This window comes from Microtus ochrogaster, unplaced genomic scaffold, assembly GCF_000317375.1.
Source record: "Microtus ochrogaster isolate Prairie Vole_2 unplaced genomic scaffold, MicOch1.0 UNK2, whole genome shotgun sequence".
Classification (NCBI taxonomy): Eukaryota; Metazoa; Chordata; class Mammalia; order Rodentia; family Cricetidae; genus Microtus; species Microtus ochrogaster.
Genome location: NW_004949100.1, coordinates 6,230,129 through 6,255,457, shown reverse-complemented (window position 1 = coordinate 6,255,457; position 25,329 = coordinate 6,230,129). Strand labels below are relative to the sequence as shown.

The 25,329-nt window shown below is 41.7% G+C and overlaps 2 protein-coding genes across 2 annotated transcripts in view; one reads left to right on the top strand and one right to left on the bottom strand.

The window, feature by feature from the left end:
• Bora (bora, aurora kinase A activator) overlaps positions 1 to 13,809 on the bottom strand; it is a 21,402-nt gene extending 7,593 nt beyond the window's left edge. The window contains exons 1-9 of the mRNA XM_026788369.1: positions 13,548 to 13,809; positions 12,768 to 12,935; positions 10,931 to 11,037; positions 6,268 to 6,313; positions 3,248 to 3,329; positions 2,646 to 2,711; positions 2,086 to 2,142; positions 1,260 to 1,423; positions 508 to 640 (exon numbers count right to left, since the gene is read on the bottom strand). Of these exons, the coding sequence (XP_026644170.1) occupies positions 508 to 640; positions 1,260 to 1,423; positions 2,086 to 2,142; positions 2,646 to 2,711; positions 3,248 to 3,329; positions 6,268 to 6,313; positions 10,931 to 11,037; positions 12,768 to 12,935; positions 13,548 to 13,613 (889 nt within the window). The 5' untranslated portion in view covers positions 13,614 to 13,809. The remainder of the gene's footprint in view (positions 1 to 507; positions 641 to 1,259; positions 1,424 to 2,085; positions 2,143 to 2,645; positions 2,712 to 3,247; positions 3,330 to 6,267; positions 6,314 to 10,930; positions 11,038 to 12,767; positions 12,936 to 13,547) is intronic.
• A 266-nt stretch (positions 13,810 to 14,075) lies between these two features.
• Mzt1 (mitotic spindle organizing protein 1) lies at positions 14,076 to 24,082 on the top strand. Its single transcript, XM_005365353.2, has 3 exons — positions 14,076 to 14,231; positions 18,217 to 18,362; positions 22,233 to 24,082. Exons 1-3 carry the CDS (start codon positions 14,162 to 14,164, stop codon positions 22,251 to 22,253), a joined length of 237 nt encoding a protein of 78 aa, XP_005365410.1. The 5' UTR covers positions 14,076 to 14,161; the 3' UTR covers positions 22,254 to 24,082.
• Positions 24,083 to 25,329: the final 1,247 nt, after the last annotated feature.

The window sequence follows — 25,329 nt, the reverse complement described above, 5'->3', positions numbered from 1 at the left end:
GGTGTTATCAGCACTGTGGCATGCATGATGCTGAAGCGTTGGTCTACAACATCCTGACATTATAATTGGCAGGCCCAGGAAGAAAGAGAAACTGGGCCTGGCAAAGGCTTTGCAAACCTCCATCAAGATCACAACTCCTAACCCTTTTAATCCTTTCAAAGAATTCCACTTTCGGGTGATTAAGCATTCAAATATATGAGCCTATGGGGGCTATTTTGTTCAAACTACCACAGTCTTACGAGGTAGCTCAAGCTAGTTATAAATAGTTATAAATTTACATATTCCCATCGTGCCCCTGAACTTATGATCCTTCTGCCTCTGTCGCCCAAGTATTGGAATTTATAGCATAAGCTACACATTTGACTTACACTGCTACTTTTGTTTTTCTAAAAAAGAAAGTGTCTACAAACTAATACCGAAATATTCATTCCTAACTGCTAAAAGAGCCCCTTTATGAATAAATGTAGATAGTACAATTTTAACTGTATATATTATTCTGAGACGTACCTGAGAGTGGCGTCTTTCCTGCTTCAAGTGCAATTGGTGAGAAAGTGGGTAAAGAAAGAGTTGGTGGGCTAGCTATGCTCCCCAAACTGTATTTTCTTGTACTGTTCTCAATGGGGCTAGAAGAAAACTGTCCCTGTGATTTAAGGAAAAAAAAAAAAAAACTTAAATTAGAAAATCAAAATCGTCATTAGTTAGTAAATACATGTAATTTCTCTGTGTCACAGTTATCTTGCGCATTCTTTGTCTTTTCCACACATATTTACAAACCAGGGATTCCCGAGAACCCACCCATGAAAGGCACCTTGGAACAAAGACGACCAAGACCGCTAGAAAAATCTTGAAATAAAATATCGAAGCATAATGAATTGGCTCAAACAAATCATTCATTATATTTCATACCAAGTAGCTGTCTGTGAAAATACCTATAAACTAATTTATTTACGCCATCAATGCTAACTCAGTCACACTGCTAATCTTTGGGCAATTCAGTAAGTAAGCCGGACTGTGATTCCTTGAGACAAGGATCAATTCGCTCACCCTGTCTACCTTAAAAAAACAAAACTGAAGACTGACTAAAATCATACCTACAAACCGCGAAAAACTGGGTGATCTTCCTGGATGTGATCTGAGTATCTGCATCCAAGCACATCTACAACACACTAACCAGCCACTTGCTAGCACACTTCTTATGGTACATGCCATCGACACAGGGCTCCTAGGCTACACGGAGACAAATCAATCGGATAAAATACCTCAAGAGATTCTCGAGCAGTGCTAGGAGGACTTCTGGGAGAAGCTGAAGGTAGGGAGTCAGAGATGCTCCCATTCACATCCAAAAAGAGCTTTCTTCTGAGAGACGAGGAACTGAGGTTCCCAGGAGATTGGTCCGCAGCGTCATCGGCTCTAAAATAGTCTCCTGCGTTTAATAAAAACACAGAGAAAGTTGATCACTGTAAGAAGGAACTACACTTATAACACTGATTTTCCAAAAAGTCATGAAACAGCCGAGCAGTGATGGTACACACCCTTATTCCCAGCACTCGGGAGGCAGAGGCAGGTGGATCTCTGTGAGTTCGAGGCCAGCCTGGTCTACAAGAGCTAGTTCCAGGACAGGCTCCAAAGCTACAGAGAAACCCTGTCTCGAAAAACAGAAACAGAAACAAAACAAAAAGTCATGAAACATGTTTGAATTTTGTTTCAATACAAGTATGGGTAACGTTTAAAATGTTCTTTATTTTTGGAGTGTTTGTTTATTTGCTGTTACTGATGTTGTGAGTCAGGGTCTCACTACGAACCCAGACTGGACTGGAACTTGTGGTCATCCTGTCTCAGTCTGCTGACTGCCACCACACCTTATCATTAGTAGTAGACCTGCACCAGTAAGGTGTTTATCTTTCATGCCCACAGTAAAGTTCACAGTGATAAAAACACTAAACTCAGGCCACGTTCAAGAAACAGGAAAATGCAGGGCAGCTTCCCGTTTAAAGGACGGCAACTGCTGCACGACCATTTACAAACAGCCGACCAAACGAGAAGCTTCATTTGTGTTCTTAAAGGGTCAAGTCACACAGCATTTACCCAATATGGCTTCCAGATTGAAATCCACAGGAAGAGACAGCAGAGTCTGGCAGGCAGCTGGGAATAAGCAAACAGTTGTTAAGTACGCACACACCAGTGAAGGCAGGTGACATCAGTTCAGCACGTGCCTGCCAACCACCACCTCCCAGCATGTTCCAGGATAAGCAATCATTCTTCAGGGGCACTCTATTATATCCCATGCCAGCTTCGTGATTGGAACGCACTAATGGTGGGAGCTAGCTGCCCCTGAGACTTGTACTGGAAGTGAACAGGGTAGCCGCAGACACTAGGGGATTCCTCAGATTAACAGAACTTTGGGTTTTCTTTAAACCTTTCCCCGAACCAGAGATCAAGTCACAAATCACAACTTCAAAGTGGAAAGCAGCACACAACTGCTCTTTCTAAAATACCACTTTCTAAAAGTCAGTTCTCTTGGCATACAGCTTATCCACAAAGCACACAATGTCTGAATTGAAAAGGACCGCACTACTGTATGAATTATGCTTGAGTTGAAGTAGTTTGCTATGCACCACATCTTTCCAGACCCTGTTCATACCCACCATTGCACTTCTCGGAGGGAAGCGTCAGCTTCTGCCCAACAGGAGAGTCACCGTTGCTATTAAGGCCTGTGAAACATTTTCAATAGAAAATCATATTTTTATACTTATGGCACTGGGTACAGTATTTATCCCTAGTGCTTGTACCGGTTTTTTAGAGCCCATTCTCTTTGGAGGGAGACCTTGCTCAGCCTAGAAACAGTGGGGAGGGCATTGGACCTGCCCCAAAGTGATGCGCTAAATTTTGTTGATTTCCCCATGGGGCGCCTTCCGTTCTCTTGAGGAGTGGATGGGGTGGGGTGGAAAGAAGGTGCAGGGAGCAAGGCGGGGATGGGAACTGGGAGTATGTAAAATGAGAAAAGATTGTTTTAAAAAATAAATTTAAGTAAAAAAATGGAAAACCCAAACATATTTCAACTAAGGTTTGCTCCTTACTGGAGAGGGAGCTAATTGTGCCATGTAGAAACTGAACATGCAGCAGGCTCCTGACCAGCGCCAGCACATGGAGGCTCCGCTGTGCCGCCCTGCCGGCCCTGCTTTTGCGAACGCGTGCAGAATACTCACATTTGCTTACAGACCCTGGGTATTGCATGCTGAGTACTCACATTTGCTGGGGTGAAGCTCTACAGGCTGTTTCCCATCATGCTCAGTCCAGGGAGAGGGGACAATGACATCTTTAGTGAAAAACTAGAAAAATTCAAATTGTACAATTAGGCGTAAATGCCCCACAAATGGGAAAGAGTACTGTCATTATTTCCATATTATTTCATTATAACCACCATGTATGTCACATATACTAACTTACATTTATTTTAAAATGTTCATATTCAACATAACTGATCAAAGCAAAGTTAAAGGTGAAGAAATATATAGAGACCTCTTAATATTTTAAATCAACCATTTAAATTTAAAACTTATAAATAAAGCTAAGAGTATTATTCATACGTCAGTTGCTTTTCACTTCTCTGCCAATTTGTCTTGGGATTGGCGACCAGTGTAAGTTGGGGAGGAAAGGAACACATGGAGATAAACACAATACACACAAGAGTAAACGGTGGGATGGACTTAGCCCTTACTGACTCTCGAGATTAGCAGTTTTCAGGAATTTGGATAACCTCTGTTAAAACCATAACGAAAAATAAAATTATATAAATTTACAATTAAAAACACTGTATTGAATCACTCAAAAAGTAGTACTTATAAATTATTTTGCATTTGTCAATATCTATGTTCTTGGAGTTAATTACACTTTGTGTACATATGAGGTGAAATCTGTCTCCCCGGGGTGTGTAACTACACGTTTCCCCTTCAGAGATATCGTAGTGGTAGCTGGAAGTTGGAGTATTTACATTATGGGTAGCAGCAATCACAGAAACCATAGTAGGTCTACAAAGAGAGACAGCTGTTACACATGCACCTTCATCACTATCCCGTTCTACTCAAATGAACAAAACCCAACTGTATCTATCTATCCATCCATTATATGTCTATCCATCTTCTATCTGTCTGTGGCTATGTCTTTTGCTTCTAATGCAGTGGACCCATAAACTTATCACACACAGCTAAAGAGTAGCACTCAACATTAACTAGAACCCAAATTTGATGGCATTTAAAATAATAAGTAGAACAGACATTTGAAAGTTTGGTAATAATCAGTAGTGCAGAGAGGAAAAAAAAACAAGCAGCACCATGATAAACAAGGAGCATAAAAGGTTCTGCCTCTTAGGAAGGCAATGTGGCAAAATCCACTCAGACTGAAAATCCACAAAGCTCTGGCTTACCATCCACCAGAAGAACATAAAACACATAACAACTGCAACACTATGGTGTTTATGCATTCTGACTAAAATACAAACATCTGTACAGGTGATTATTTAAAAAAAAAACTAAGAAAGATCAAGAAAAAATAATAAACAAGATGCAAAACCAAATGAGGATAAACCTACGTGTCTAACATGTTTAAAAGATGCCATTGTGTATATAAAATTAATCCCAGCTGCACAGGAAAGGCTGCAGCAGTTCCTTTCAGACTGGTTGAGAATGACAGCTTTTGTGTTCTCTTTACATCTGATAGGTCTGGCTTTGACATGTGTATATAAAATATATTTTGGATATAAATACTAATCCTGACCTTCACTCTGATTTTATTCCCTATGAATGCTGCTGAGCTTTCCTTGAAACAGCTTAAAGGATTCTAAACAGAGACAGTATTTTCCAAAATGTTGGAAAGTTAGAAAGGACCTGAGCTATTCAGCTGGGGAAGGATTAAGCGATAGTGTACCAGTGGGAATCAGCTGGAGATGAAGAGGGAAACAAGGTTTGTCAGGATTAGAACACCATATTTTCTAAATAAGGTTGTATGTAATCTTAAGTACAAGGGACAGACAATGCCTATGTTAGCAAAACCAAGGAGGGGCCAGTAACCAGGCTCCAGAACAAACCAGTGATGTGAATCCTTTGGGGTACAGAAGAGCCAAGTATAGCTAAGGAAAAGTAACGTGTAGTGGAGACCAGAAAGAAGAGGGACAGCTCAGAAACTGTCATTATGACACAAAGCCTCTCTGGCTTTACTGATTTTACTAAAAAAAGAAGAAAAGAGTGAAGAAAAACCTTACCTTTGTACTTAGCAGTAAGTCATTTTATGAACTATATTCTAAATCTTAAAAATCCTTAAGTACTAACTGCAAAAGACAAAGTCACTCTGAACGTAGAGGACAACAGTCAGCTTCCTTTACCTCAACTCCAACCTGAGTCAGGAGTTTGTGCTACTCAGTATTCTGAATGCACAAGGAAAACAAGCTGTGCTGGGCGGAGAAGGAGATGATGGACAGGGAACAATACTGTTGGAATCTAACAAATTTGTTTGTAATCTAACAAAAAAAATCTTGCCTGAAGATCAGAGTGCCGAGTTAAGCCTCTTGTAGTTAGACCCGTAGGTCAGGCAATGGTGGCACACACCTATAATCCTAGCACTCTGGAGACAGGCAGACTAAATCTGTCTCAAAGGGAAAACAGAGCTCACGCTTGTGCTGGGAATCCCACGCCTTTGATCCCAGCTCTAGGAAGGTGGAGTCAGGAGTGATCTGACTGGGCGAGAGAGGAATATAAGGTGGGAGGAGACAGGAGCTCAGATGTAGTCTGAGGATCCATACAGCGGGATGCAGTCTGAGGGTTCGTAGAGAGATTCAGTCTGAGGATTGGTAGAGACAGGACTGCCCCTTCAGTCTGAGCAGTGGTAGAGGAAAGAACTCTCTAGTAACTGGCTGCTTTGCTTCTCTGATCTCTCAGCATTCATCCCCTAGTATCTGACTCTGTTTATTAGTAAGAACAAATAGAATTCGTGCTACACCAAACCGTATTAGTCTAGGCAGGGAAGAACCAAACCAGTGTGTTTGAGAGCAAGGGAGCAACTGAGACAGGTGAAAACTATGGGTCTTGTAAACGGCTCACAATGGTGGATAAATAGAAGGGAGGGGCGCACAGAGGACCAGAAGGGGCACGAAGAGTGCTAAGGACCAGAGGGGAGCTGTGAGAGTGGAGGAGTTCAGCAGTCTTCCTAAAGGGGAGGGCACACATGCAAAACGCACTGTTGGTTGGCTTAATGACTGTAACAGTGTGAAGTTACCTCTTCGATGGCTTTTTGTCTTTTGTCTTCCACATCTTTATCTGTTCTATACAGAGATAAAGGAGAAAAATAACTAGGCCATTACTTCAGCTTATGGAACATCAAAAATAATAACCTCTCAAAGAAATAATTTCTCTCCATTGAAAGCTGACAAATGTTAGATTCATTTCCAAGAAAACTGGCATCTTATACCAATTAGTTAATGGCAGGATTCTGAAAAGTCGCCATCCGCCGTTGGTATCTCTTTCCTCTAACCTAAAGTTAAATGGAACAAAACTTGCTTTTCCAAGGCTTGTGTTGATATATCAAGTTACCACCAACACTATAACTTAAATAGTATTTTAAGCAATAGAAATGAAGTATTGCATCTGGTAGAAAACTAACAAATGTCCAAATTTTCTTTTTTCAATTATAGCAATATCATTATAGTAGTTATTTTAGGATAACTTTTATTTTGAAGGGAAATTAACAACCTACTGTTCTCAATAGAGAAGTAAAAATATTAATTCTGAAATATAGTAACAATATAAAATTTTGTCCAAATATATGATTTTTTTCTATACAATACAGAATTACAACACAAATCTCTCTGTTATAAAATTGAATACAAAATGTCGGGTCCCAGGCACAAGGCAACAGTTGCCAAGGACATGGCAATTAGCCTTGTCAGACCACTTCTTTACTTTGTTCCAAGACAGAGTTATTGCAATCCATCCAAAAATTGGTAAATAAATTTAAAAACACAATTTCAAATTATTTTCCTCAGTCACTGTTCATGCACGTATATATATGTTCCTGCATTGAAGGAAAGAAAAAAAGGGAAGCTTGTATGCATTTCGGAAATTTAATTTAAATGAATTTTAAATAAGGGAATTATGAGAAAATAGACTATAATGTTCACCCCCAAGTCCTGGCTTGGATGATAGGCATTTTGAGTCTAACACCTCAGTCCCTTCACTAACATGGCCATAGCATAACCATATTAGAATGACTGTGCATGCACTAATTTTAGTTCACAGTGAGTTCCAATCTAGCCTCATCCCATTCCAAACCCTCCTGCTAGTTCATCAGAGGAGCTTGAGCCTGAAATCTGAGGCTGATTGCTGGAATTGAAAACCCTAAGGTGACAGAGACAGAGAGGGCAGAGTACCCTGGCCAGCACACTGCTGCACACCAAGGGTGCACACAGGGGGCGAGAGCTCTGAATACTGATGCGTTAGTCGTTTATTCTAATACCCCTCTGTGTGATCCAGATAACAAAGAAGGAAGGCTGACATGGCTCTGGTTAGTTGAGCAGTATCAGAGGCCAGTGCTTTTCCTAACAACGAATCAACACACTCTGCTCAGAGTGGTTTCACTTTCTCTGGTAGAAGTCTTATAGAATTACATCAGTAGGATAACAGTAGAATATATTCCCACTTTTTCCTTATATATATATAAAAAAATCTATCTACTAAAATGCACCAAAATTCTTTCTAAACCCCGATAACACACACCTTATTTTTGTGAATCATATTGCACTGTGCTCTGATTGTTCAGTTAGCTCTTAGGGGCAAGAATAATATACAGTGCCTCGTAGAGCCTGGGATGTATTTTTTGACTGATGGTGTCATTATGTTCATTATATTGAAGAAATAGGCAATTTGTATGGGGGGGGGAGTTACTCATGAGTTCATTTGATTTTTTTAATCTTCTCTACAGAATTAAAATTAAAATCCTGTATGCTTTGTCTTCAGCCTATCCCCTTCCAGCTGTTTAGGAATTTAGGTGAGAACTAATTATGAGTAAATTGTCATTAGAATACCAAGCAGAGAGAAAGGGAGTAGCAATATTTGCATGAAGATCTCAACGTGTGTATTTCTATGCATGAGTCCTAAAGTCAAAGGGGAAAAGATTCCACTGCTTTGGACTAACAATACAGCTATCTTAAGACAGAAAATTAAATACTGTATAAGCCATGTATTTGATTTTCATGTATTAAACAAATCAGACTATAAGTCTTGCTCAGCCATCATCAGAGAAGTTTCCTTCTGAAGTAGAGAAAATACAGAGCCCACAGCCAGACTTTATGTAGAGAACGAGAGACCTTGGAGCACTCTGACCTAAATGGCATGTCGCCATCAAATCCCTCCTGTTAGGGCTCCTGCAGGAGAGGAGACAGTGTGTAAGGACACCAAGAGAACAAGAAAGGCCCTCTAAATCAATATGAGCAAAGCTGTATGAACCGCAGAGACTGAAGCAGCGTGCACAGGGCCTGCATGGGTCTGCACCAGGTCCTTTGAGATTATATTATGGCTTCCAGTTCAGCATTTTAAGGTATTTGATGTGGGATGTCCTCCAGTATATGTGTTGTTTTAATTGGTTGAGGAAGCTGTTCTGACCAATGGTTTAGCAGAGTAAAGCTAGGCGGAAGTCCAAACAAAGATACAGAGAGAGAGAGACAGAGAGAGTAGGCAGAGTTGAGGAGATACCATGTAGCCGCCCAAGAAGCAAGATGTGAGGTAACAAGTCACGAGCTTCATGGTAAAATATAACCTATAGAAATGGGTTAATTTATAGTTAGTGGTAGTCAGTAAGAAGCCTAGTACACTGGGTAGACAATTGGAACTGATAATAAGACTCAAAATGTTTATTTCATAAGTGGCTTCAGGAACAGGTGGAAAGAGAAAAATTGGCCATGGGGGGAGGGGATCAGCGGGACAGAGAAGACTTCCAGCCACAGTTGGTGTCCAATGTGGGGCAGGAATTCATGGAAAAGCTACTTGCCTGTAACTTTATAGCCACCTGAGTTCTTATAGCTGCACTCAGGACTCCTGCCCAGTCTGGATAGACTTTCTTTCATTTTTTTTTTTTCCCAAGCCTCTGCACGACTTTGGGATTTTCCTATTGTAGTGACTCTGAACAGTCTCCAGCTGCCACTCAAACTCCAGAAGCACCTGGACTTACCCACCCTAGACTGGCTGGCTCTATCTTTAGGCTCTCTACCCTTCCTCCTCCCCGCCCCCACACACATGCTTTTCGTGCACAATCTCCTCGGTGTTTTGCAGACACTCTACTCTCCCTCTCTAGCTCTTTGTTTGGACTTCCAGCCCAGCTTTAGTCTGTTAGCCATTGGCAGAAACAGCTTTATTCATCAACCAATAAAAACTACATATATACTGAAGGACATCCCACATCAGAGATTCCTGAGTGTGTGAAAGAACGGGCCTCTGATTCTTGTGCCTTTTCCTGTGTTCTTTTCCTTCTGTTTGTTTGGTCTAACCCCCATGTGTTAGGTTTTGCTTCACCTTATTATATTTTAATTTTTTTTTTAAATTTTTTATGGTTTATTTATTTTATGTGCATTGGTGTGAAGGTGTCAGATCCCCTGGAACTGGATCTTCAGACAGTTGTCAGCTGCCACGTGGGTGCTGGGAATTGAACCCGGGTCCTCAGGAAGAGCAGTCAGTGCTCTTAACCGCGGAGCCATCTCTCCAGCCCCCCCTTATTATATTTTATTATCATCTGTTAGAAGCCTGTTTTCTAATGAGAACGGAAGGGGAGGGGGACCCAGAGGGGACACAGGGTAGGGAGGAACTGGGAGGAGCAGAAGGAGGGGGAAAACATAGTCAGGATAGATTATATGAGAAAAAAAATCTATTTGTAATAAAAAAATACAAAAAAAAAGGACTATAAAACAAAGGTTCTTTAAACTATTGGTAATACTGCCTAGTAATCTGATAATTAAAATTCAGCTCTGGGCCAGGCGGTGGTGGTACACGCCTGTAATCCCAGCACTCGGGAGGCAGAGGCAGGCGGATCTCTGTGAGTTCGAGGCCAGCCTGGTCTACCAAGGGAGTTCCAGGACAGGCACCAAAGCTACAGAGAAACCCTGTCTCGAAAAAAAACAAAAAAAATAAAATAAAATAAAATAAAATAAAATAAAATTCAGCTCTGGCCCACTAGCTAAGTGTATGCTGTCACTATTGAGGATCACTGGACAGCACAGACAAACCAGTGTTTGCAGACTACACAAGGGATGAGCAGACTGGGCAGGTGACAGGAAGAGTCAAAGGAGACAGTGTACAGGCCCACAAGATGGCTCTGTGGGGGAAAGCGCTTGTCATGGTATACCTCACGACCTGAAATCAACTTCTGGTCTCCAAGGTGGAACAACAGACCACTCTCACAAGCTGCCCCCTGATCTCCACACCCACACCATGATGTGCGCTCTATCATGGACACAGCTTGATTCCTTGATGATCTGTGTTAAAGCTCAGTGATGCCTATAAGGCTCTCTGTGGCCAATCAATATTATTGCATTAGTGAGTCTTAACTTGTTAGGGAATTCTAGACTGCCCCAGATAGGCAGCCATGATTAGTATTCTCGGGACACTAGCCAAATATATCAGAAACCATAACTATAGAGAAACATACAATGTTAAACGTACATGTGCGTGTGTGCACGTGCTAGTACAAGAAATGGGTTCCTATATAGATTGGAATTTTAAGTCAAGGTATATTTCTAGACAAAATACTTTAAACTCGCTTAGAGAGGGAAAATAGCCACATTAAATCTCTTCTTTCTTGACATACTTACACATATAATCAGCTTTTAGAAGTTCTTATTTCTCTTTAATTAACCGTCTGTTATGATACTTAAGCACAAGAAAGGAAAACTTACCGAGAATGACTTAAGTAGGAGGCCTGACGATGAATCTCCTCTGGGTCTATTTCTACAGGGTTCATTATAGCCAGCTGGTCAATAGACCACCTAAATTTCCCTGGTGTCTAACGAAAGAAAGTAAACATCTATGTGAAATCAAATTAAAATAGTTCATCAAAATGCTACCCAATGTTACCTTCAAAAATGTAGATAGCTATAACCAAATAATAAAACCAGATAGTAAAACCAAAATAACAAAAAACAAAACATGAAATTGCATTGAAACGATTGCACCTTACCACTGTGTGTGTATCCACACCCATGCTTATGTGGGTACAAGTGTGTGTGTGACTGCACATGCCCACACGCACAAGGAGGCTGCAGGCCAAGCTGGGGCGTTATCCCTCTTGTTACCCGAGACAGGGTCTGTCGCTGACCTTGGGGTATTTATCTAGGCTGGTTCAGCAGTGGGCCTCAAGGACCTGCCTGTATCTACTGCCCCTACAGCAGGACTGTAAACATCCAACACCAGTAGCGTTTGTACATAGCTCTAGGGATCCAGCGCACGCCCTTGTGTTTGCACGGCACATGGCAAGCATGCCACCAGTTGAGCTATCTTCTTTGCCTCCATTATTTACTAAAAGATGCAAAATTATTATCACGAATCAATTGATACTGGGAGGCCAAATCAGATATGACACCTTAGAAACTGTATATGGCTCCTGCACACCAACTCACGCTCCACGTTGGTATAAAATGTGCAGAAACAGTCACCTGGTGTCTATTAGGGTTACTACTGCCATGATGAGACACCTTGATCAAAAATAAGCTGGGGAGGAAAGCATTTACTCGGCTGACCCTTCCACATCACTATTCGCTACCGAAGGAAGTCAGGACAGGAACTCAAACAGGGCAGAAACCAAGAGGCGGGCTGCTGCTTACCAGTTTGCTCAGTCTGCTGAACCTGGAACCACCAGCCCAGGGATGGAACCACCCACAATGGACTGAGCCCTCCCACATCAAGTGCTAATGTGAAAAATGTCCAACAGGTATGCCTGGTGCCTAGTCCTATGGAGGCATTTTCTCAGCTGAGGCTACCCCCTTTCAACTGGGTCTCTGAGACTCGAGCTTGTGTCAAGCTGACACAGAAGTAACCACCACACCTAGTTTTGCAGTTTTTCTAGGGAAGTCTGGTTAACAAATCAAAAGAACGTTGTCAGTAACAAGTAACAGTAAAATCAGCTAAAGTGACGAGGCCTTCTCTAATAACCTAAAGAGCACAGGTCACTTTGTACCAGCCTTCTGATAAATAATTAATCATAGCATGTATTTCACTATTTTGAAATTGCTCATTTTGTTGAATTTATTCCAATAGCACAGGAGATGGCTCCCGTTTCTGACAACCTGCAAGCTTTAATAGGGCTTAGAGTTTTTAAATGGCTGGGGGAAAAGGAAACAGAAGTCTCAATATTTCGTGCCAGAAAAGTAACATGAAATTCAAATTTCGGTGCCCATAATTCCATATGAGAACACGTCCATATGTATCTCCGCACTGTCTCTGGTTGCTTCTTTTGATCTGAGGGACATGAGTAGTGCAGCTGGGACCAGGTGACTTGCAAAGCCTGTCTGGTTCCTGACTAAAAGTGAGTCGCTTCTGTGTTGGTGTGGGAGAGTTTGTACCAAGAGACCCTAACTGGTCTACCGTATCTGATGCCTGAGAGCATTCATATCCTGCTTTCTGAAAGAACCATGAGAAAATTAGGTGGCATAGCTTCTGTAAGATACTTACATTTAAAATCATTTACAATTACTTCCATTTAAAACCTCTTGTAAACATTAGCCAGGAAAAACTTACTGGTAGTTTTGTGGCTTTAAAGACAGAAGGACTTGCAAGGGTTTGTTTATGGAGGTCAGAATAATCACTAGGACTTTCAAAGGGATTTGAAACAGGGAGCCTTCCTGGAGTTTCCGGTGTTATTTGCATTTTTAACTCGCTGACATCTCCCATAGCCCAGGAAACAAACTAAAAAAGAAAACAGAAGTATACATATTAAAGCTAGTAAGTATCACAGGTATTAATCCTTACAAAATATACCTAACATTTCACAAAGAGGTCACTCCATACCTAATCGTTTTGGAGATAGAGTTTACTAGAGAGCATTCTATACGTTACCTCAGATGATCTAAAACCCTTGGGACTCACTTGGGAAGCTGGAGTGGTAAGGCATTGGTGCTAACATTTTTCAGAGGCAGGAACACAAACAAGCAGGGCAGTTAAATACACTCCGGTCAACTCTGAGATCTGGCCCAGTGAGAGGCAAGTAAATTACACTAAAGCACAAGGACCTTTCCAACCAAACGAATTCTATTCGCCGTTTTCTTTATTCATGATCTCAAGATTAAAGAGCACGAACATCTCCGGACACCCCGGCGATTCTAGACAGAACTGCAATTATACCTCCTGGCACTTTAGTCCTCACTAGAGCAGGGTGATTGACAGGGTCCAGGTGGGGCTTTAACTAGTTTCCCCGAAGACCTCCACTCCTCCAGCACACAAATCCACAATGCATTCCTTCCCAAGAGGGTTACAGCCAGGGGAAAAAAAAAAAGAAAGAAAAAGAAAAAAGGAATTTACTTCTGGCAGATCCAAGTTGAGCCGGCTGCCTCGGGAAAGATCAGAGACGTCACTTCCAGCGACCATTCAAGTTTCCAGGTGCCCCTGTCCCTGCTCTATCTTCACCTCTGGGCGAGCGCGCAGGCACGGCCGGAGCCAGGAACCCAGAGGTGTCCAGCTCCAGACAGGGGTTCAGGCCTGAACCTCCACGGAGGACGTGCCTACACCCGCGGGGGGACGAGGAAGTTGAAGCATGCCCTGCACAGTCCAGCACAGGCGCCGACTCTTTAACTCCCCTCCGCGCTGTCTCCGGCCAACCAGGGCACGGGGCGGGGCGAGGCGACAGGCCAATCGCATCTCGCCGCCGTCCGCGAACCAGCCAATGGCGTCGAGGCGCTGGAGCGAATTCGAACGCTAACTCCTCGCTCGAAGTTCCGCGCTGGGGGAAACGAGGCTCCAAATTCAAATCAACGCCGCCGTGCGTCGGCGCCTTGCGCGAGGGGGCGGGGCCGGCCCTGCGGGGGCGGGGCTTGGCCGGCGTGAGCGCGGCCGCGCGGTAGAAGTGCGGGCGGGAGAGGCGGGAGCTCCATTTCCGGGTCAGGTCCTCTCCCGCCAGCCCGGGCTTTCTGTCCTCCATGGCCAGTGGCAGCGGCGCGGGTGCGGCGGCCTCGGCCAACCTGAACGCGGTGAGGGAGACCATGGACGGTGAGTACGCTTCGCGCTCGCTTTACCCTGCCCGCGCTTCCCGGCGCCGAGCCCCAGATGGAGGAGTCGTGGAGGGGCCCGGCGGTCCTCGCGTCGAAACCCCCTCGCTGTCCTACTAGAGGCTGGGGAAAGGGGACCCGCAGCCGCCACCTCGAAGCTGGCGACCCGGTGTCAGGAGCGCTGGCCTCCGCGGTGGCGTAGTTTGGCGCGCGCGCGGCGTTCTGACCTCGCGGCGGCCCGTTACGCGCCCAGCCCGGGTCCCGGCGACCCGCCCCATGGCGCCGGAGAAGCTGGAGACTGACGTCCCCGGGCGAAGGAAAGGAGTCGTGGACCCTTCAGTCACCCCTCAGCCCCCGGGCCCGGGCATCTCAGTAAGGAGCTCTGTGTTTCCAGCAAATGAGCATATCTCCCCGTCCTCATCTCCCAGCCCTGTCGTGGACCGGGTGACACGGGTGGCCGCAGCTGTGGGTGTGTCCGCACGCACGTGTCCAAGTGTCTCTGAGTTGGACCCAACACTCAGCTTCATAAACCGTAGTCGTCTTATTTGTAAAATAAAGCTGTAGCTGCGGGGTCTGATGTGGGCTAGGTAAAGTGAGTGTCAAAAATGATTAGGTTTATTTGTTATCTGCCTTCTCATTTGCATTAGCTGACATTCTATTTGTACGTATCTCCCTTCGTTTCCCTGTACTTGTGGTGCAACAAATCTGTGTAGGCAGTGGCCTTGGTGGTTTCAAGGGCTTAACCCTCTCGGCACCTTTCTTAAAAGAAGACACAAGGTGATGTCAACCCTACTTCCTTGGTTTCCTTCACTAAAGGCCTGCCATCTTCTCCTTCTTGGAATGGCCTGCACGGGTCATTGCTTTCATATGCCAGGAATGAAACTGCTAGAATCTTTACATCCTCTTTTCCCACCTAGTTGCTGTTTGCTACATTGCTCCTTTTCTGAAAGGTCTGTTATCCAGCCAGTTTTTCATCCCCTGCATTCCATGGCTTATTGCTTCTTAAGGTGAATTTATGTAGCCATGGAGTTTATCTGTCTAAACACATCACCATCTTGCCATGGGTGCCATTGGGAGTTTGGGGTGGGGGGTGTTCTGAGAGAGGGTCTTGCTGTGTAGTCTAGGGTGACCTCATTTACATTCCTGATCTTTCTCTTTCTGCCTCTGGTGTGTCCTTGGAATGCTGGTCTCTGGTGCACACCCCTTTGCATCACTGTGTATTTTATCTGAATTCTATCTGAAGATAAGGCCTTCCTTCCAGCCAGTTTTCTTTGAAAGGAAGCTTCTGGTGGGACTGTTTGCTCTAAGAATTAAGCTCTGGCATTGGTTGCATCATCACCATCTTTTCTTGAGAGGACTTGATATAAAATGAAAATTAGAGAACATTAAGAACACGTAAAAGTGAGGACCAGAGGTGTTTTTGTTTCTGATGGAGGAAGAGTACGTGTGACGTTTCATTGCCTTTAAATCAGTAGATGCAAGTCAACATGAAATTTTCATGCATTTTGGATCCCATTTCTTTCCTCAGTAGCAGTTCTTCTTCAAGATCTATTGTCTTTTTCATCTCCTCCCTCCTCTCTGTGTTACCTAACAGTGACTTCAGCGTTTGTTGTTGGTGGTTTGCCAGAGTAGTGGGACCCGCCCCGTAAAGTTTTCATTACAGTTGTTGAATGAGTAGACTTTGTAAAAGCTAGATCATGCATGGGGGAGGGGACAGGTAAGCTTTGCAGCCTTCGAAAGGAGCCCAGTGTACCCCAGCCCAGACAGAGCGTGAGAGCAAGGGATCAGGTGCTCCTCTCACGTCCATGTTACACGGTCAGCTTTCACTTCCAACATGTCCTCCTAAAACAGCCTGATTTCAACTACCTTCTGCTTCCCTTTCAGTGTGGCTCCTCAAACTTTAATTTTACTGCTAGTAGTTATATTGCTGATCATTTTCTTTCCAAAGGCTTCAGTGTAGAAGCAAGTTTATGTATCCGGTAGTAAGCTTCCAAAAGCTTCCTCAAGAAAGGTGTTGAGAGCCATCAGACTAGTCCGTGACACTAATGCCATCCATCCCATTGCTCATTCAAGAAGGAAGCCTGGGGTCCCTCTGATTTTCTGGTGTCGCTCCTGCCTCCTAGTCTCCACAAAGGCCTTCCAGTTCCCCACTAATTTGGTATTCGACAGCGTCACTGTTTTCTTCAGTCTAGCCCATTTACCAGTCTTTTACCAGAATTCCAGCAGTGTAGATTGATTCCACATCATATATGGCCCATTCGAAAATTAAACCCATATTTAAACTCAAGTATAAACTGCAATAATGCCTGAAACTTCTGAATTCCTTAGTAGGTCTTACTGCATTCACGTGTCTCCTGTCTACTCCTTTGCCCCTTCCTAAGCCCGCCTGACACTGGCTGTGCACATTAGTGAGCTGAGAAAGTCCCCTCTGCTCTAGAGCCCTCACACAAGCTGTGCTTCCTGCTGCCTCACTTCCTCCTGCCTTGTGGACTTCTCACACTCAAAGTCAAAGGTTTACTTCAGACAAGTCTTTCTCAAATACTTCTTTTCTTTTTTCTTAGGGGGGGGGCTGGAGGGCAGGGGTTTGAGACAGGGTTTCTCTGTAGCTTTGGAGCCTGTCCTGGAACTAGCTCTTGTAAACCAGGCTGGCCTTGAACTGCCTGCCTCTGCCTCCCAAGTGTTGGGATTAAAGGTACGCACCACCACCTCCCGGCCTTAAATACTTCTTTTCAAAATCAGTCAAGTCCCCCTCTCATTCATTTTAGATGTATACTGTTCTCTTATTTTACACAGAGTGTGAATCTAGCCTTCCTAGAACAGATTACCTGAGTCTGTATAAATTAAAGAACGGGGATTTAATGTTTATAGTTCTGGAGGCTAGCAAGTCTAACGGGCCTATCCCCAGAGGACCCTCTTCTCCTGGGAAAAGAGCACAAAGAAAGGGAGCGGCGGGGGTGGGGGGAATGGAGGGGAGTTTATTTATACCAGAACCTCTCGCGCACAATTTTACATTTTATAAATTTTGTATCTGCCAATAGCTTCTCAAACTTCTGAATTCTTTAATAGGGTCTTCCTGGATTTATCAAAAGTAACCTTGGAATCAACAATGGTTAAGTAGACTCACTATTCAGAGAGAGAGCTTGGAACACTCAGACCTAAATGCAATGTCTCCAAATCCCTCTCTTCCAAGCTCAGGGAACCCCTTTAAAGAAGAGGCAGAAAGATTGTTCAGAGCCAGAGGGGATGGAAGAAATACAAGAAAACAAGGCCCTCTAAATCAACTTGCTCCAAGGTCATATGAGCTCAGAGACTGAGGCAGCATGCACAGGACCTGCGCAGGCCTACGCCTTGTCCCTGTGTACAGACCATGGCTTCCAGTGTAGTGTTTCTATGGTACTCCTGAGTGGGTGTCTGATTCTTATGCCTTTTCTTGGGCTTTTTTCTTCAGTTTGTTTTGTTCAACTCTGATGTGTTAGTTTATATAATATTAATTATATTGTATTTTATATATATGTATATATTACCCCTTGTTTTCTAATGAGAATGGAAAGGGACTGGGATCTAGATGGAAGGGGAAGTGGGGGGAACTGGAAGGAGTGAAGGGAGGGGAACCGTAATCAGGATATATTGTGTGACAAAAGAATATTAAATATTTTTAAAAGTATGTGAATGGAAACTGATTTTCATATGAAAGCTATTATATCAAAGTGCTTTTTCCCAAATCCTTTAACTCTGCATTGTTTTTAACTTTTGAAATTAAAATGTCTCTCTTCTTTCCTTTATACCTTGCCATGTTCCCCTGTTCTTCAAATTTACGGTCTCAATTTTTTACTAGTTGTTACTGCATGTGTGTGTGTGTGTTTATACACATATATATATATGCCTAAATAAAACCCGTTCAGTCCATTAAGAAGTGCTCTATGCATCTATGCTTTTTTTTTTTTTAGTTCTTAAATGCTTTTTAAAAATATGTCTATCTTTTTCAGTTCTGCTTGAGATTTCAAGGATTTTGAATACCGGTTTAGATATGGAAACGCTATCTATTTGTGTACGACTTTGTGAACAAGGAATCAACCCAGAAGCTTTATCGTCTGTTATTAAGGAGCTTCGCAAGGGTTCTGAAGCACTAAAGGTTAGATTTGCATATTAGGGGTTTTTTTTTTTTGCTTGTTTTCTTTCTTTTTACTCATTCTTGTGTCTTTCATATCATGCATCTGATCCCGCCCATCCTCTGTCCTCTCTCTTCCACCCTCTGCCCCTGCAACCTTCTCCCCCCAAAATAAAGCAAAATTTAAGAGGAAGAAAAAAGAAAGGGAAAATCTCGTCATGGAAGCCGCAGTGTGACAGTGAGTCATGCGGAAAACCCTTTATCTATACAGGCTTACATGCAGGCCTTCATGGCAAAGAACCATTGATCTGGGCTCTCACTGGGACTTCTGGGCATTCTGTTTCTGCCCTGTGTCATGGTCATGGAGATCCCGCAACCCTGGGTCCGCAGGACTCCTCCACTCCCATCCCCATGCTCCAGCAGATCAGAGATGGAGTGGATTTTGGAGTGAGCCAACACATAACCATGGTTCTGGACCTGGGTAGTTGCAGTGTTGGTCAGCCTCGCAGCTGGGAATGACTAAGAGGCTATGGGAAAGATGCTAACTGAACCAGTTAACTAACTTAGTCATCAGGAGAAAGTCAAGACCAGAAGCTAAGTTCAGATCACAGAAATTCTGACAGGTCATGTTATCTTTTCTTAGGAATCTGCCCGAATTTTTCTGTGTTGAGTAGAATTGTACCTCCTACAAAAACCTCCAAGTCCTAATCCCTAGTACCAACAAATAACCATATTTGAAAATGGTTTGTTTGTCACAGATTACAATGAGTTCATACTGAGTTAGGGTGGCTTCTAATCCAGCAATTGGGGGTCGTTATTCGATATATGAATACACATAAACAGAAACAAACATGTGAAGACAGGAGAGAAGGCTATATGTATGTTGGTCAGGAATCCCACTGACCGTGAATATTGAAGCTTCAAGTGATGACGGTTATTGGCCAACAGCAAAACAGCTTGTTTTTCAGATTGTTGTTTTTCAAAGCAACTCAGGGGTTTTTATTTTTATTACTCTTTGATTGTGAAACCTAACAAAACATACTTACAGGGTAAATATCAATTATAAATATTAAAAGGGCTGGGAAGTCCTTACCACACACACATCACAGGTGAATTTGATCCCCAGCTGGGTTCAAGAATGCATGTCTTTATTCCTAGAGCTGGGGAGGTGGAGATGGAAGTTCTCTGGGCCAGCTGGCCAGTTAGTGTAGACAAAGCCATAAACTCCAGGTCCACCAAAAGAGTGCTCTCTAAAGCTAAGGCGGAAAGTGTCTGTGGAAGACATCCCGTGTTGACCATACACAGACGCGCACACACAGAATTAAATACCATATGATTATCTCTGCCAGCACCTTAGAGAGCCCTGTTCCCGCCACAGGCCTGCTTCTCCTCCATCTTCCTTCCCCTCTAGTCTCCTGAGTTCTGTAGTAGACATTTACCAGTCTCACTAACTGAACTGAACGGGATGTCTAAAAGCTACTATAACTTTGTCAAAGTTTTAAGCTTCATTTCAATGGAATTTTACTAAGTGGGTTCTTTCATTTAGTGGCATGTTTTGATGTTTGCTTATGATGAATGTAACTGTGCTATGTTTCTTTTCTTGCAAATAAGTTTGCTTCTACAAATATACTACAATTTGCCCTCTCTACTATGAGTAGATACAGAGTTGTTTTCGATGTAAGACTGTTGTAAATAATGATACTTTGAGCATTGTAGCCCATGTCTCCTCATGCTTACATATGTGCATTTGGTTTAGATATGTACTTAGACATAAAATGATTGGGCTGTAGCCTGTGTGTGTTACCAACTTAATAGATGATTACAGTGCCAAGCTTTCCCAAAGTGGTTGTCTTAATTTATATTTCACCAGTGTCATAGGAGTTTCCTTTGCTTCACGTCCATCAGTGCTCATTACTGAGTCTTAGTTTCAGCCGTTTCTCATCAGGGGCAAGCATGGGTCCTCTCTTTTTATTTGCACTTCTCTGTACCCTTAACATTGAATGCATTTCACAGGGTTTTGCCCAGCTTCCTTTCAATCCATTTACCTTCTTTGTCTTTTTAAAAACTCAGAATATAGCTTTCACAGCAGAATGAAAAGGAAGACTAGATGGTGGTTAAGTGAATACTTCCTAGTGCTACAGTAGACATCGGCTCAGGCTGCACTGGCATTACTCCCCCCAACCCCCCACCCCGCATACAGTGGCATGCAACATGCTGCCAGGGAAGCAGAAGCTGTAGCAGTGTAGCCCAGCTGTTGAGAGTTAAGGAGTTGACCTGGCTTTTCATTTGCAAAGATTGACAAAGAATATGTAAGCCAGATTTTGTTGTTGGGTTTTTTTTTGGAGACAGAGTTTCATTATGTATCTGTGGCCTGCATCAGACTCACAGAGATCATCCATCCTACCTCTGCCTCTGGAGTGCCACCACACCTGGCAAAAATATTTAAACTCTGTTCTAACACTTTTGTGTGGTAAGTCTTGGAGAGAAAAAGCAAGGAAAACAAAGTCTTTTGCCTATGAGGGAAAAGGTTATACCTTTTATATTATTGCATTATTTATAATTTTCCCAACATTTTACCATATTTTCTTGAAATAACTAAAGGGGAAATTTTAATTAATAAGTAGAAATAGAAGTAAATCATGTATTTTTCTAAGATTAAATTTATCATTTTCAGGGCTGTGTGGTGGTGGCGCATGCCTTTAATCTCAGCATTTGAGGTACAGGCAGGTGGATCTCTGACTTCTGGGCCAGCATGGTCTATATAGTTCTAGGACAGCCAGAACTACATAGAGATACCATGTCTCAAAAAGCAAACAAAGTTCATCATTTTCATATTGGCATTAAGAAATTGTATAAATAAGTCTCTGTTTCATTTTGTCCCCGGTTTTTTGAAGCAGGGTTTTCTCCCCCGTGGAGCAAAGCTGAACTGTAGCTCCAGCTAGCCTTTCAGTCATTCCAGAGGTACTATCAGATCGGGTTTTGGTGAATGATCAGACACACCTGGAAGGGGAGGTTACCCAGTATTAGAGAGAAGAAAACCTGAGCAACCTCCTTCATACGCAGATCCTAGCTTATAATATGTGCCTGTGTAACAGCTGTGTGGGGCACTTTATGCTTTAGGAAGGAGACCAAGGAAAATGAGAGAGGACAAAATGCTGGCAAGGGACAGGTGAGTGTGTGTACATAAAATGAAGGACATTCTAACTGTCATTGATGTGTGGAGTTTGGAACTGGAAGCGCAAGTGTGATGTCTTTTTCTGAGTTCATTACAATAAAACAGTTTTTATCTTTTTAAGTAAATAATATCACAAACAATACCTTTAGCAAAAGATAAATGAAGAGGGAGATTAAAAACATGTTCACTGTTCTTCTGTTGCTTGTGTACTGCCTACTGTGTAGCTTAATTAGTCTTTCTCATTTTTAATTCTGTCTTTGCACTGCAATAAAACAAACTAATAAAGATCTTGGAAACAAGGTCATGAGTAGTACAGTTTTACATGCTCTCTTTATTAAGATGATAGAAATAACTTTGTAATCTAGCAGTGAATTTTAAGAGACAATTTTTTTTGTTGTTTCGTTTTGTTTTCCAAGACAATGTTTTTCTGTATAACAGTCCTAACTGTCCTGGAACTCACTCTGTAGACCAGGCTGGCCTCAAACTCACAGAAATCCACCTGCCTCTGCCTCCCTTAGGATTAAAGACGTACACCACCACTGCCTGGCAAAAGATAGTCTTTATAATACAACAAAAGTAAAAACCACCATATTTTCCCAATAAAAACAATTCAGTTTATTTTGGGGAATAGCTAGCTGTTTGTTCAGTATAGTATAAAACTGACAGATTTACCCATAGTGTCTCTTCTGAAATCACAAGTCTTGCTTTCTTGTTCTTAGGCTGCCGAAAATACAAGCTGACTTCTGGAGAAATCCTGAACAGATATGTCAAGCTCTGCGAGACAATTTGAAGATTGCATTGTAGTCAAGATGTACAATGATATTACTGGTTGCTGTGTAGAAAATGTTTTCTTTTAAAAAGAATTGTAAAGCCATGGCTGTGTAAGTCAGTGGGAGGTGGCTTAAGGGAGAGCTAACAGGCGTGTTTCCATCACAGCCATCTTTTGTTATGCCCCCAATTCCTTGGTGTTGCAGTGCTCCTATTTATGTATTCCTTATTTATAGCTCTGCTAGCTGTAATTTTCTAAACAGGATCTATCAGATGTACACAGCTGCTGTGCCTGGTTGGAGTTGGTGAAACACATCAGAGGTGATGAATAGCAGTTATGACTTGTTGACATTTCCATTATAAACCTTAATTTTGAATTGTTTATGCATAGTAACTGGCTATGTGTTCCATTGGGCTGGAAGTTGATGGGATTTCAGCTGCCGTTTATGAACTTGGCTTTTTTGTGTTTCACATCTTGTTTTTTAAAAAAGGATCAAAAGCATGTCTTCTAATCATCTCAACAGAATATTAATATTTTAAGTAGTTTTTTTGGCAGTTAACCTAACCCTAACCAAAAGTGTAAAAATCAATTTTTGTATTAACTAAAACTTAGAACTTTTAGAAACTTAGATTTTAAAAGTAATGCCTGGGCTTGACTTAGGATTATCTGTAGTTTTGAACATTTAAATCTAAAGAGAGTAGCTGAGAGTGCTTTTCTTTCTAAATTTTATACCCAAATGCCTACAAAATAATGTATAAAGTAAAAACAGCAAACATGCAAAAATTTTCCTTTTAATTTTATTGCATAAAAATAATAGGAATGCTTACTGTTTAATCATGAGTGGCTATTATTTAATCAGTATATAGGTGGTGTATTTTAACAAATTGGTAGGGTTTCCACGTGTTAGTAAAAACTAATGAAATGTATACTAGTAATTATGACTGCAGAAAAATTTTGTGTGTATTTATACCATTAAAGCTTAAACTAAATTAAAAATAAATTCAAAGAAATTTTTGATGGTATTGGTTCTGTTCCTGTTACAGAATCTCAGTGGGATATTTTCACAAGCTTAATATGGATTTAATCTGAATTTTTTTATTTCTTAAATTTTAATTTTAGTTCTCTGACATTTAAATGATATACAAGCATTCATTTTTCTGTACCTTTTTTTATAGTTCATACAAATGGAAATGGTTTTTAAAAGATTTAATAACCAAGTAGCAGCTACCCTCTCGGCTTCCCTTAAACTAATCTTAACTATTGATCATTATTCCCTGCTACCAGAAGACAGGGCAGAGGAATTGTGCACCGCAGTCTGCCTTGGTCTATATAGGCAACATAACGAGACATGATGTCAGCAGACAAAATCTGAGCTTATAGCTATTTTGACTTTAAATGCATGACATCTTTACTAAGTAAATTGAAATGTCTATGGTAGGCAGCTCTCCCAAGTTGGGAGACAGAACTTGTGAGAATTGTATGCTTGCTGATGCACATATTGCATATGATTTATAAAATCAGAAAGTACTTCCTCAAACTCCAGTTTGTATTTACTTCTAGGACAAAGAGTTGATAGTTTTATTTATGATGTTGTAGATTAAGTTATTTATGTGTGAAACAAAGTAGGAAAATATATTAAGAAAGGATTATGTTTATAGAGAACATGTGTGTCTATTGTTTATAGAGAACTTCGTGTTACATTTTAAAATGTAAACTATATTTTTAATGAGCTCATAAGGAATATTTAAGAAACCAGTGGTACAATGGCATGTTGTCAGTGACAAAAATAAAATGATTTTTGCATTATTGGCATGTCCCTTGATATAATATATGCTTCTGTGAGTTCAGTTCGGTTTCTGAAGGTAGTCTATAAATATTAAGGCATTTACTGTTTATAAAAATTTTAAGCTAGGTTATATGTATTTACATTATATAAGTACATCTTAAATTAAGCTTTAGGTAGGAGTAGAATTATTTTTTCCTGATAGTTAGAGGTGATAATCATATTAGAATTGACTTGGTTTTAAAACTAACTTGACAATTCAAATAAATGTAATATTAATTGTTTCTTCCCTCTTCACATAAGATAATCTACGTGGAAATCATTATAAATTTAATTATATGTTGTTCATATATGTGACCATTTACTAATAACTGAATCAAATATGTTTCAAACTATTAAGAACTTGATGCCCTTGGTCTCATTGACCATTGTCTATTATAGTGAAAGATAAGATAAAAAATTATGGGTTTTAGTGGTTGAAATTGAGCAGCTTGGTGCCATGAAGAGCCTGCATTGTTTGTAACTCTGACCGTCCTTAGAGCTTTGCCATCCTCTCAGACTGAAACACTGTGCTAGTCAGTGACTCCCCATCCCTTCCGCTGACCCAGCCAAGCCATTTTCTGCATTCTGTCCATGAACCTAACCTAGAAGTTGAGTCACTTCGTATTTGCCCATTGAGTCTCAATACCATTGCAGTCAGTGTTTGTGCTGTTTTCTTTGTTCATTCACCGGCCACCAGGGCTGTTGTGCAGTTATCTGTTCAGCCTCTCTTACGCTGAGGCACATAATCCACAAATGGAAGGATGGGTTACGTACAGTAAGGAGAGACCAGAGAGGAGGATGATAGCAACATAGTCCTCTAAGTGGTCAAATCAGGATAGAACCCAGAGGCATTAGAAAAAGGTGTGGAATTTAGTGGAGCATTATGTGGGAAATGCACTGGGTTTCTAAACATAGAAAACCAAATGGGAACCATGTTTTCTTTAAAAAAATATTTTTTAGCAAAGACCTTAGTATATGTATTAAGTTTCATCCTTGCAGACCCTGCAGAGATCTCGCAACTGTGTCTGTTTTTCATTGTGCAGCATTTATGCATTTATGACTACTTTCAAGTATAGAGAGTTTAGTGATGTTAATTCCCGTCCACCTCTATTTGAAAAAGTCACACAAGGGCAGGAGTTTTTCTTCATTTTCTTCATTGATGTACCGCTTATATTTTGAGCAGTGCATAAGAAACACAGTAAATGCTCAGTAAATACATGTC